At 39.5% G+C, this 12,832-nt stretch overlaps 1 protein-coding gene across 1 annotated transcript; it reads left to right on the forward strand.

Annotated features, from left to right (window-relative positions):
- The first annotated feature begins 11,231 nt into the window (after positions 1 to 11,231).
- LOC139464126 (uncharacterized) lies at positions 11,232 to 11,600 on the forward strand. The gene has a single exon (XM_071245662.1). It carries the CDS (start codon positions 11,232 to 11,234, stop codon positions 11,598 to 11,600), a length of 369 nt encoding a protein of 122 aa, XP_071101763.1.
- The last annotated feature ends 1,232 nt before the right edge of the window (positions 11,601 to 12,832 follow it).

The following is a 12,832-nucleotide window of genomic DNA, read 5'->3' on the forward strand; positions in this document are numbered from 1 at the left end:
TGGCTTGTGTTGGGTTCGACTTGGCCCGGGCTGTCAAATTCAATTTTTACACACGCAGATGTATCTTCAAATGTATTTATATCTATACAAATTGAAGCCCTTTTTCGCATTCTCTCCACATCCACTCTTGGCCAAAAATCACTGTAACCTCATAGATTTAAATGTGATTGAACGTTGTATTTGTCATTTTAACTGTAACCTTTTGATCGAAATCCTATTCTTTTGTAAAAAAAATAACTTACGCGTTTAGATGCCTCCGAATCTTAAATCCTTGGTAGGAAACGAATGCTTTGATGTATAAATGTTACATTACTTTCTTAAATTGGGAATTTACCGTGGGCTTTCCGACATATGCGTATTTCGCGCACGGGCCCGCCGGGCCATTTAGTGTTTGATCGAAAAGGGTACGTCCGAAAAGGTAAGGCAAACTAGGTGGGGCTTTTAGGGTTGCTTACTTAATTTGGAGATCAAATTTGGAATTTTGAAATATGCCATGCAAAAGGTGGAGGGGGAGGGGGGACTAAATGGAGTTTGTGTGTTTTTATAGGTTTAGAATTTTAGGGTTTATTGGCAGCTTGTTTGTTGTACTTTTTTAAATGCGGCCAAGTAGGCCTGTTTTGATTAGATATATGCCTAGTGCGTTAAAGGTCTGCAAGTCATTTAGGGAGTTTAGTACCGTTGCTAGTGTCATTTGATTGTTGCAATTTAGTGTGGATTGGAGTGTTGTTCTGTGTTGCTGGTAATGTGTGCAATATAGTATTATGTGTTCAGGCGTTTCTTTTAAGTTGCAGTGGGGGTTTGGTGTTATTTAATTTGGTGTAGGTGGGAGTTTAAGTTTGTGTGGCCTGTTTGTAGTTTAGTTATTACTCTGTCAATTTTTTTGTTTTAAATGTTACAACTGACTGACTGACTGAGGTTGGGGATTTAACGTGCGCTTTCCGACTAACAGCGTATGTCGCACAAGGGCCGGCCGGGCCATTTAGTGTTTTAGCCGAAAGGGGCGTAAATAATTTGCAATCCGATTTGGTTTTTTTAGGGATTGCTTATATAGTAATTTTTAAATTTGGAGATTTGAAATGTATGCCAGGGGGTGGAGAGCTTAAGGGAGGTGTGGTTTGAGTTTGAGTTTAGTTTTTTTTTTTTTTTTGGTTAGCTTATTTGCATATTTGGAGGTTTTGTTTTATATTTTTAAATGCGCTTAATTAGATCTGTTTGAAGTAAGTATTTGCCTAGGGCTTTAAAGTTGGATGTGTTGTTTTGAGGGTTTAATATTGTCCCTAAAGTTAATTCGAGTTTTGGGTTTAGTGAGTTTTGGAGTGTTTTTTCTGTGTGTATTGTAGTGTGGGCAGTGAATGAGTAGGTGTTCTGTGGTTTCTTGTTAGGTGCAGTGTGGGCATTTACCTGTAAGGTGTATTTTTAGTGTTTTTAGGTGGCTATTTAGTTTAGTGTGTCCTGATTGTAGTTTAGTGATGGCCCTGTCTATTTTCTTGGAGGGGTGGAGGTTCTTAGGTTTGGATAGAGGTTTTTTAAGTATTATTTTGATTTGGCAGTTTGAGTTTTGGTATTTTGTTTGCCATTTTTGGGGGATTTTTTGTTTAGTTATGCTCTAATTTCTAATTTAGAGATGGGCAAATTTAGGCTTATTTCTGGGAGTTTAAGTGATAGTTTGGCTGCTAAGTCTGCATTTACATTACCGTAAATTCCTAGTAGATTCCTCGTAGATTCCATAACTTTGCATAGGTTTGAGGTTAGGGATGTGGGCCTGTAGGAGTTTGCTTGGTCAGCTGGTTTGTTAGGTTTGGGTATTGGGATGACCAGAGCTTGTTTCCATGTTGTAGGGACATGGCCGTTTTGGAATATTAGGTTGTATAGTTTTAATAGTGTATTGAGGAGTTTTGGGGGAAGTTGTTTGATTATTTGATATGAAGTTAGGTCGAGTCCTGGGGCTGTCCCCCTTTCCCTGTTATTTGTAACGTATAGTAGTTCCTCCAAAGTATATGGTTTGTTTATGTCTAGGTTATCATCTTTTGGTAATTTGGAGAATTTAGGTTCTGACTTTAGTTTATCCTGGCATTTTGGACTGAAGTTGCTGGTGCTGCTTACGGGCGAAAAGTGGTTGGCTAGGTTGTTTGCTTTTTGAGAGGGGTTTGTTGAGTTGTTTATGTTTGGAGGTTTTTTTGGACGTTGTATGCCCCTAATGGCGTGTATTTTGCGCCAGACTGTTCTGGCGTCTGTAGTGTACGTTAATTCCCTCACAGAATTTTTTCCAGTTTTTTGTTTTGGCTATTTGAACTAGGTTTTGTACTTTGTGGTTTAATTCATGAGCTGTTTTGAGATATTTATGGTCACGCTTGTTACAATTGTTCGATGAATACTAGTAGTAGACGTCACACATCGTTCGATCATTGTAATGGTCAGATTACGGACCCGGTCTATTGACATTTGTCATCAGCAGGTGCCTCGGTTACTGACCAGACCACACCACGTGTCTCTGTGTCAATGAAAACATAATAATTGTCTTTTTTCACAGACCCCTTCGTATGAAATCAGTCGTTTTTAACTGAAAGAAACGCGGGAAAGGATTATTCGAAATAATTAGATACTGGCAGGTTGGGGAGACGGGGCAAAAGGTGTCTACCCAAAATAGTTACAGCTTATACCAACAAAGTTCACAGTTGAATGCACACCTAATCCGATGGCGGCTTAACATGCATTATACATGCCTAATAATATGGAAAAATACATATCATTCTCGTTGACTAAAACTATACATTATAGGGACAAAACTAAATTACCTTCCCTTGAATCATTCTATAGTAACTTAACAGAACCTAAAATAACCGATGCCAATTATGAATACGCTTTGACGGTGTGGGATAAATTAGGTTGTAAGAATTTAGGCGATTATCACGATCTGTACTTAAAAACCGATGTACTGTTACTCGCCGATATATTCGAGATATTTAGAAATACATGTTTAAAACAATACGGCTTGGACCCGGCATGGTACTATTCCAGTCCCGCACTATCGTGGGATGCATTGTTGAAGAAGACCGGTGTAGAACTAAAATTACTCACAGATTACGATATGCACTTGTTTATTGAGAAAGGATTAAGAGGTGGTATATCGATGGTAGCGAAAAGGTATTCTAAGGCTAATAATAAATTAGTGGAAGGATATGATCCGAGTAAACCCGATAAACACATATTATAACTCGACACCAACAATGTGTATGGATGGGCTATGAGTCAACCTTTACCCACGGGTGGTTTTGAGTGGATCAATGTGAATGATATCGATGTGATATCAATCCTCACAGATTCCGATACAAGATACATACTAGAAGTTGACTTGGAATATCCAAAAGAGTTGCACAAAGACCATATCAGTTATCTGCTAGCTCCCGAAAGATTAATGATTGATAAAGATTGGATGTCGGAATATCAACACTCCTTGATGGGTAATACTAGGTTAGCAAACGTAGAAAAACTTGTACCAAATTTGATGGATAAGACAAAATATATAGTTCACTACAGAAATCTCCAGTTATATCTATCGCTGGGCATGAAAATAAAGAAAATACACAGAGTTCTAAAGTTTGATCAAAGACCTTGGATGGAGCCCTAGATAAGGCTGAACACAGATGTAAGAAAGATGGCTACCAGCGATTTCGAAAAGAACCTATATAAGCTCATGAATAACTCAGTATTTTGTAAAACTATGGAGAATCTAAGGAAGCGTGTTGATGTTAAATTAGTCAGATCTAGTGAGGAAGAAAGACTCAGGAAACTTATAGCCAGACCGGCTTTTAACAGAAGCAAGATATTTGATAACGACTTAGCTGCACTACATATGCAGAAGGGTAATATAAAATTCAACAGACTAGTGTACGTTGGTATGAGTATTCTTGACTTGTCAAAACACTTAATGTATGACTTTTATTACAACGAACTTCAGAAGCAATACGGCGATAGATGCGAGGTTTTATATACCGATACAGATTCTTTGTTGATGGAAATTCAAACCAAGGATGTATATAAAGATATGGCAGAAAAAATAGATATATACGACAAGAGCGATTACCCAAAAGATAATCCACTGCAGTGGCTAATTTTGTTGTTGTCCTATACCTTTCCAATATCTTCATGGGCTATAGTAAATTTTGGTTTGTTCCCTTACTTACTTACTTACTTTGGAGATTTAACGTGCGCTTTCCGACTGATGCGTATTTCGCACACGGGCCCGGCCAGGCCATTTAATGTGTTTCCGAAAGGGCGAAGGTGGCCTGTGCAACCCTAAGAGGGGGCTTTAGGGGTTGCTTATATATAATTGGGAATTTTGAGATTTGGAATAGATGCCGATGGGGTTAGGGAGGAGAACTAAGGGAGCTGGGTATGGTGGATGTTTGTTTGTTTATGTGATTTTGATTTGGTAGGTTATTATGGTTTTAGATGCGTTTTATTAGTTCCGTTTTTATTGAGAATACGCCTAATGCCTTGAAGTTTTCTAGTTTATTTTGTGGGTTTAGTATTGCTTCTAGAGTGAGAGCCTTGTTTAGATTGAGGGTGGTTTGAAATGCGGTTCGATGTGTGAGGTAGTGTGTGCAGTGGATGAGTGCGTGTTCTGGGGTTTCTAGTTGTTTGCAATGTGGGCAGTTACCTGTAGTGTGTTTTTTTTATTTTTTTTAGGTGGTTACTTAGGTTGGTGTGTCCTGTTTGGAGTTTAGTGATTACTCTGTCGATTTTTTTTGATGGATGGAGAATTTTTGGTTTGGTTAGTGGTTTGCTGAGCACTTTTTTGATTTGGCTATTTGAGTTTAGATAAAGGTTATGCCATTTTTTGGTATTTTTTTGCTTGTTTACACTTTTAATTTCTGATTTTGAGATGGGTAAGTTTAAGCTTATTTCTGGGATTTTGAGGGATAGTTTAGCTGCTTTATCGGCGTTTTCATTACCGTATATTCCTACGTGGGCGGGGATCCACAAGAAGGTTATTTGTTTGCCTGCCTTAGTTAGGTCGTTGGATTTTTTAAGTATTTGATTTATTAATTTAGGTCGGTTTTTGGTATTTTTGTTTTGGAGGGCTTGTAGTCCACTTAGGGAGTCAGTAAGTATTAGGATTCCCACTTTGCCGGCAGATTATATGGATTAATTAAGTCTAATTAAATCTAATCCGCATTAGTCGGATTACGGCAGATAAGCAGTCACGCATTGCTAGATACAGGCGTTTACTAATTAGCTGATATGAACCATGTTCACGTAACTTTAGGTGAATGTTAGTGATATGAGTTCACGTGTCAAAATGTTTAATATATAGTGTTTAATCAAAATTAATTAGAATAAAGTGAGTGAACACTATTAGTGAAGCATGTATATAACGACGGACATATTATTTCATCATACCGCTTTCCACTTGTCTCATCTAATCCCAGCCTTCCAGCAATAAAATAAATCTTTAATAATTAATCCATTTCCCAAACCCTCCTACTAAAACCAACAACAAATAACCACTCCACCCTCCTCCACCTCCTAAACACAACTCACCCAGTAAAAACAACAAACCAACTCCCCAAAACACCACTCCCCACTTCCGCTCCACTACCACTCACCACAACACACGCTCTCAAATTCTCAAACACAACACCCAAACAACATGACTGACACCCGTAGCGTCACACTCACAGACATCCAAGCTCCTGACTCACCCACGCCTGCGGAAGAGCACAACACCTCCGGGTGGTCACTCGAAAACATCGTCCCGACCGAGAAGGCGAAAACACGAAACACACCACCCCCACCAAACCAGCCAACTCGCCACCTCAAAACACCAAAAAACGCAAACTCGACACATCCACTCCACCTCCATCGCCCACACCCTCCCCAAATGCCTTCCTCGCCACCTTCGCACTCTACTTCTTCTCCGCAGGTTCAGGCACCACACTCACACACCAACTTTCAATAGACAAAATAGGACTCTGGTTCAAACGAGAAAAAGATAAACTACAGCAACATTAAAAAAGCCAACAAAGGATTTCCCGAAGCCCCTAAACACATATCTTTCGGAGCCCACACTAACTTAGAAGTCAAACCCTATATAAAACAGGTCAAACAATGTTCCAACTGCCTCAAATATAATCACACAGCCTCCCAATGCACATTTCCTAAAACTAAATGTAAAAAATGCGCACAGACAGACTGCACAGGCACATGCTCACCCTGGTGCATCTACTGCAAATCCATCAAACACACCTCACTTTCAAACCAATGCCCACACAGACACACCCTCACCCAGCAGGCCAACAAACACATTAACATAGAAACGGCCAAAACCCAAACACGAAAATTTGCATCACCCGCATCAAAACCACTTCTCCGTACACCGCACCCAAACACCACCCCTCAAACAAACACCACACCCATAACCGCAAGCTCTGTCTGGGGCGACGACATAGAAACCGCACCCACCTCACACACACATGCAGCCACACAACCACCCACCAACTCTCCCATACCTCACATAGCCACAACATCAACACCCGCATGCAAAACAAACCACAAAACGACCACCACAACACGACCCTCACCAAAACACTCTACAGCCCACAAGGCAACAACATTCACCCACAAGCAAGCACAACAAAAAGACACAAACACTACGCCCACCACGCAAGCCCAAAAACAACCCTCAACACAACCCTCCACACTGCAAGCCACCTCTATAGAAACCCAAACAGCTAAATCTAACTTAACTGATGAAGACGAGTACTCCACAACAGAAGAAACAATCGAAGTTACTCCAACTAAAGCAAATGAAACTACCTTCAAAAACTTAAATGGTCTCACTTTACTCCTAGCTTACATGCATAGTCAAAACTCACCAAACGCTAGCATGAATCTTTCCACAAAGTAGCATTCAATCTAAACTTAACCAATCTCCCCATCTTCCTCTTTAACCTCTGCCTAAAAGAACTCACCAAGTAAAATAAAACTAAAACCAAAATTACCAAACACCCGACCCCAATAATGGAAGGAATAAATATTTTTCAGTGGAACGGCAACGGACTCACCTCCCACGGCCATGAACTAAAAGCTAAATTTAAACGAGATAAAGGCCCACATATTGCTTGTATTCAGGACACTAAATTCTCAAAACAATCCAAATTCACACTACCGAACTATAACTCAGTTAGAACAGAGCTAAACCAAAAACAGGTAGAGCCGCAGGAGGACTGATTATATATTTCAGGGAAGATATAAACTACGAAGAAATAAAGATAGACACGCCAAAGCTAGAAGCTAACGGCATTCAAATCACATTAAATAACAAAAAGATAAACATCATTAATATATACCACTGGGTAGAACAAAAAGTCCAACCTGAGGATCTAAATAAGCTACTCCAAATGAGCAACAAATCAACTATATTCTTAGGAGACTTTAACGCTCACCATCCTATCTGGAGGATAAATGATAAAATAGATAATCATGGCAAACTAATATCCGAATGGATAGAAACAAACGACCTAGTACTCCTAAATAACAACTAACCAACGAGGTACGATAAGATAAACCAAAAATTGTCGGCTATCGACCTAACTATATGCACCGCAGATCTAGCCCAAAGTACTCAATGGGAAGTACACGATGTCCCACCAGGTACTGATCACTTCCCCATAAACATAACCATAGGAGATACAAACGTACCAATACAAACAGAAAATCAAGAACCAACATTCCGTTATAACCAAGCTAACTGGGACCAATTTCAAGTGATCTGCAATCAGGCTAATTTAAACGAATTAGAAAATAATGATCCAGAAATCTACTGTAAAAACCTAACAGATTACATAATAAAAGCAGCCAAAACCTCCATCCCTTTTAAAACAACTAAAACAGGCAAACCTACAGTACCATGGTGGAACGAGGAAATAGAATAAACTAGACGTAAACGTAAATCAGCCTTCAATAAAGCCAAACGCGACAATAAACATCTAAAAATAGCTCACTAACTAAACCACCAAATTCAAAGTCTAGTCAAAATATCTAAAACCAGAAACTGGAAAAAATTCTGTGAAGAAATAAATAACCGTACAGATGCCAAAACGGTCTGGCGCAAAATCCACGCCATTAGAGGCTTAAAACGTCATAAAATAACACCTAACATTAATAATTCAACAAACCCCGCCGAAAAGGCAAATAACCTCGCCAACCACTTTTCGGCCGTAAGCAGTAACAACAACTTTAGCCAAAAATTTCAAGATAAACTTAAAACAGAAAACAAATCCACCAAAGAACCAAATAATGACAACCTAGAAATAAACCACCCTTACACAATGGAGGACTTACTCTACGTCATCCAAAACAGGAAAAAGGGCACAGCCCCAGGATTGGACCTAACCTACTCCAGGCACTACTCAAACTATACAATCTCATCTATCAAAACGGACAAGTACCTACTCACTGGAAACAGGCCTTAATCATACCAATCCCTAAACCTAATAAACCAGCTAATCAGGCTAACTCCTATAGACCAATTTCCTTAACTTCAAACTTATGTAAAGTAATGGAATCTATGGCTAAAAACAGACTACAACATTACCTAACTCAAAATAACATCATAAACCCAGATCAAAGTGGTTTCACTCCTGGCCGCTCAACCTTAGATACACTCGCCCGTTTAGAGCAGGACATTAAAACAGGACAACTCAGCAAACAATATACTACAGGCATCTTCTTAGACTTCTCTAAAGCTTTCGACATGTTATGGCACGACGGGCTAATACAAAAACTACAAAAAATAGGACTCAAAGGTCAAATAATAAACTACATCCAGGACTTCCTAAACAATCGTAAAATAACCGTGGGTATAGACCAAACGCTATCGGACCAATGTCCCCTAGAAAATGGCACTCCCCAGGGCAGTATCCTCAGCCCCACACTCTTCAATATAATGATAAATGATCTATTCGAGGGCCTATCCCCTCAAATAAACACATCTAAATTCGCGGATGATGGAGCCCTCTGGATCCGCACAAAAAGCATTAAAATGGCCCAAAACCTACTTCAAAAATCTCTAAACAAAATACAGCAATGGGCTGACAAATGGGGCTTCTCCCTTAACTCGGAAAAAACTACAGGAATAGTTTTTAAACACAAAAAACATGAAACCTGCCTACCCAAAACTCCAGCTAAACAACAAACCAATCCAATTCCTAAAACAAACCAAATTCTTAGGACTACTTTTCAATGAACATCTCTCATGGGGCGCTCACATAAATAATCAAATAACTAAATGTAGCAAAGATCTAAATACGCTAAGATGCCTAACTGGCTCAAACTGGGGGGCCTCCAAAGACACCCTCCTCTCACTCTATATATCACTAATTAGATCTAAAATAGACTACGGATGTGCCATATACGACACCCTAAACCAATCCCTGAGCAAAAAACTAGACTCAATCCAATATCAGGCTCTAAAACTAATAACACGCACTCAACATGGCACCTCCTACACTTCACTCCAGGCCTTAACAGGAGAAATGCCACTAAATCTACGTAGGGAACAATTAACCCTAAATTTCTGGGCCGCGTCTCAATCCAACCCCCTAATCCAAAACCTAATAAACAAAAACATCAGCCCCCAAAACCAAGCCCTAGCTCGAAAACACCCTCTACTTACTCCAGTATCCCAAAGAATAACCAATTACTTAAATGAACACCAAATAAACAATCTTAAACAAAACTGTAAAAAAACAAACAAACCACCACACTAGCATACATACATGAAAATTGGCCAAATTGGTGTCACATTTACACAGACGGATCCTCAGATCCGATCTCCAAACACACAGGTTTTGGAGTCCATATCACACAACCAACTAAAACCACACAATCCTACCGACTCCCAAACAATCAATCAATATTCACGGCCGAACTAATGGGCATGGCCGCAGCCCTTCATAATCAACAATCTAAAAAACAACAAAAAATCCTAATACTAACCGACTCGCTCAGTGGACTACAAGCCCTCAAAAATAAAAACGCCAAAAACCGCCCTGAACTAATAAATCAAATACTAAAAAGCTCCAACGATTTAACTAAGGCAGGCAAACAAATAGTATTCATTTGGATCCCCGCCCACGTAGGAATATACGGCAATGAAAACGCCGATAAAGCAGCTAAACTATCCTTTAAAATCCCAGAAATAAGCTTAAACCTACCCATCTCCAAATCAGAAATTAAAAGTTTCAACAAACAAAAAATCACAAAAAATGGCATAACCTATATCAAAACTCAAATAGCCAAATCAAAAAGGTTCTAAAAAAACCCTAACCAAACCAAAAATTCTCTATCCGTCCAAAACAATCGACAGAGTAATCACATAACTCCAAACATGACATGCCAACCTAAATAACCACCTCAAAATAATAAGAAAACATGCAACAGGAACCTGCCCACATTGCAAACAAGAAGAAACCCCAGAACACGTACTCATACACTGCATCCACTACCTAACACACCGAACTACACTACAAACCACCCTAAATCTAAATAAGGCTCTTACTCTAGAAGCAATCCTAAATCCACAAAATAAAATAGAAAAAATCAAAGCCTTAGGCGTATACTTAATCAAAACAGGACTAATAAATCGCATTTAAAACCCCAATAAACTACCAAAACCAAACCACATAATCAAACAAACAAACTTTCATACTCAGGTCCCTTAGTTCGCCCCCCAAACCCTCTTGGCATTTTTCCAAATCTCAAAATTTCCAAAATTCTATATAAGCAACCATTAAAACACCCCTACTGGATTGCCAAACAACTTTTTCCCCTTTTCCGAAACACATTAAATAGCTTGGCCGGGCCCGTGTGCGAAATACGCTGCAGTCGGTAAGCGCACATAAAATGTCCAATATAAGTAAGTAAGTAAGTAATTTCATCATTACTTCCTTGCATCATGGCGAATGTACAAGTGAATGTGCGATTTATTCCAAATAGTCGTGGTGGTCAGAACCTCTGCTACCAGGGTAATAAATTCAGCATAAAGAGTAGGAGAGGAGAGAAGGTGCACTGGAGATGATGCAAGTCCGCCTGTCCTGCAACAATAAACACATCCAGTGGAATGATAACAACTTACCGAGATATTCATAACCATGGATGGAACGCTTAGTGCAGTCCCAGGGGTGTTCCACTAGCTTTATACTGTTCACGCCCTTGTTGAAGGAAAAATGTTTCCTTTAGTGTATGCCCTCCTGCCCAACAAGAAGCAATCAACATATCAGCGCTTCTTCACCATCTTCAAACAGAATGCTGAAACCCTGCACCTAAGACCCAGAACCATCTACACTGACTTTGAGAAAGCTGTCCAGAATGCTGTAAGACATGTTTTTGACTGTGAAATGAAAGGGTGTCTCTTTCACTATCGACAGGCAGTTTGGCGCAATGTCAAGAAGTGTGGTCTGCAAAGAGCCTTTGCAAACAACCCAGATGTGAACTTGTTCGTGAGGAGAGCTTCTGCCCTACCTCTACTGAGACCTGAAGATATCGAAGATTTCTTGTTCAATTCCCTTGAAGCTGTTAACATGGAAGACCCTTAAATTTCGAAGTTGGCTGATTATGTAACTGAGCAGTGGGTTGAGGGAGAAAAAATATGTGGAACCATTTTGACACGCTAGGTCCACGAATCATGATGAGGGGTGGCACGCAAGAATCAACAAAATGACCACCAACCATCCCAACATCTTCAGGTTCATCACCCTTATAAAAACAATCAATGACAGAAGTGACCATCAGTCAGCTCCAGTCTGGTGGTAAGAAACGCCCCAAGAAGAAACAGTATTGCCAACTGGAGCATGAACACCACCTGAAAGTCTGTCTTCAGAATAATAGCAAGACAATGATGGAATATGGAGATGCCGTCTCCCATCTGGTAAATGTATATACAATTGTTTATGAAAATAAAGAATTTTGTGAAAGAATTGTGTTTGAAGAATTATGTGAAAGAAATGTGTTTTATGGTTAATATGGTAATCATTTGGAATAAGAGCTACCTACAGGCAGTCAGTCAATTAATCTGTGTTTAATCCCTCCATTGTTTGTGGATTATCCCGGGAGATTACCTTAATTACCCTAGACAATACCTGCCGGCAAAGTGGGAACACCCCTAAATTTTATCCATTATTAATTAATATTGATGATTCTTTTAATACGAACCATGACTATCGTTGAATCACATCATCATTTTTTACATAAAACATTCCCTCTTTTGTAGCAGTATAGGTATATAAATCTGGCTCCAGTGGAAGTGGTCCAGAACCATCATTACTTATACTACTGTTTACTCTTATGACTCCGCGAGTGAATAGCTGCCAGTTAGGGATTTGGCGGGTAACGGTAATTTGGAATATTTGTGTGATTTTTGGGCTGCGTTAAATGAGTATTGAATAGGAAAAATAATTTGGTATCCTTTGTTAGCTCGTTTAATTTTATCGTAGTGGATTTTTTGTTGTTTAAACCAAAGTCCTACATTATCAGCTGTGAGTGCTTGTGAGAGAATGGATGCAGGGCCGGCGGAGAGCGCGAATGTAGTGAAGAGTGAGGTCGGGGTGATAATGGATTTGTTTTGTGTGTTGGAGGTGTCCAGTTTTGTTTTTTGTTTGTTTGTTGTTTTTTGTTGTTGTTGGGTTTGTTTGTTTGTTTTTTTTGTTTTTTTTTGGGGGGGGGGGGGGGTTGTTTGAGTGGGCGAGTTGTCTGGTTTGGTCTGATGTGTTTAGACCGAACTCGCCTGGGATGAGTGTGTCTGGTTTGGTCCGATGTGTTTAGACTGAAC

The sequence above is a fragment of the Haliotis cracherodii genome, unplaced genomic scaffold (genome assembly GCF_022045235.1).
Source record: "Haliotis cracherodii isolate W230 unplaced genomic scaffold, xgHalCrac1.p SCAF_16, whole genome shotgun sequence".
NCBI classification, from domain to species: Eukaryota; Metazoa; Mollusca; class Gastropoda; order Lepetellida; family Haliotidae; genus Haliotis; species Haliotis cracherodii.

What these genes read in the sequence shown, in the direction of transcription:
- LOC139464126 (XM_071245662.1), top strand. Translation starts at nt 11,232, where the DNA reads ATGTTTCCTTTAGTGTATGCCCTCCTGCCCAACAAGAAGCAATCAACA.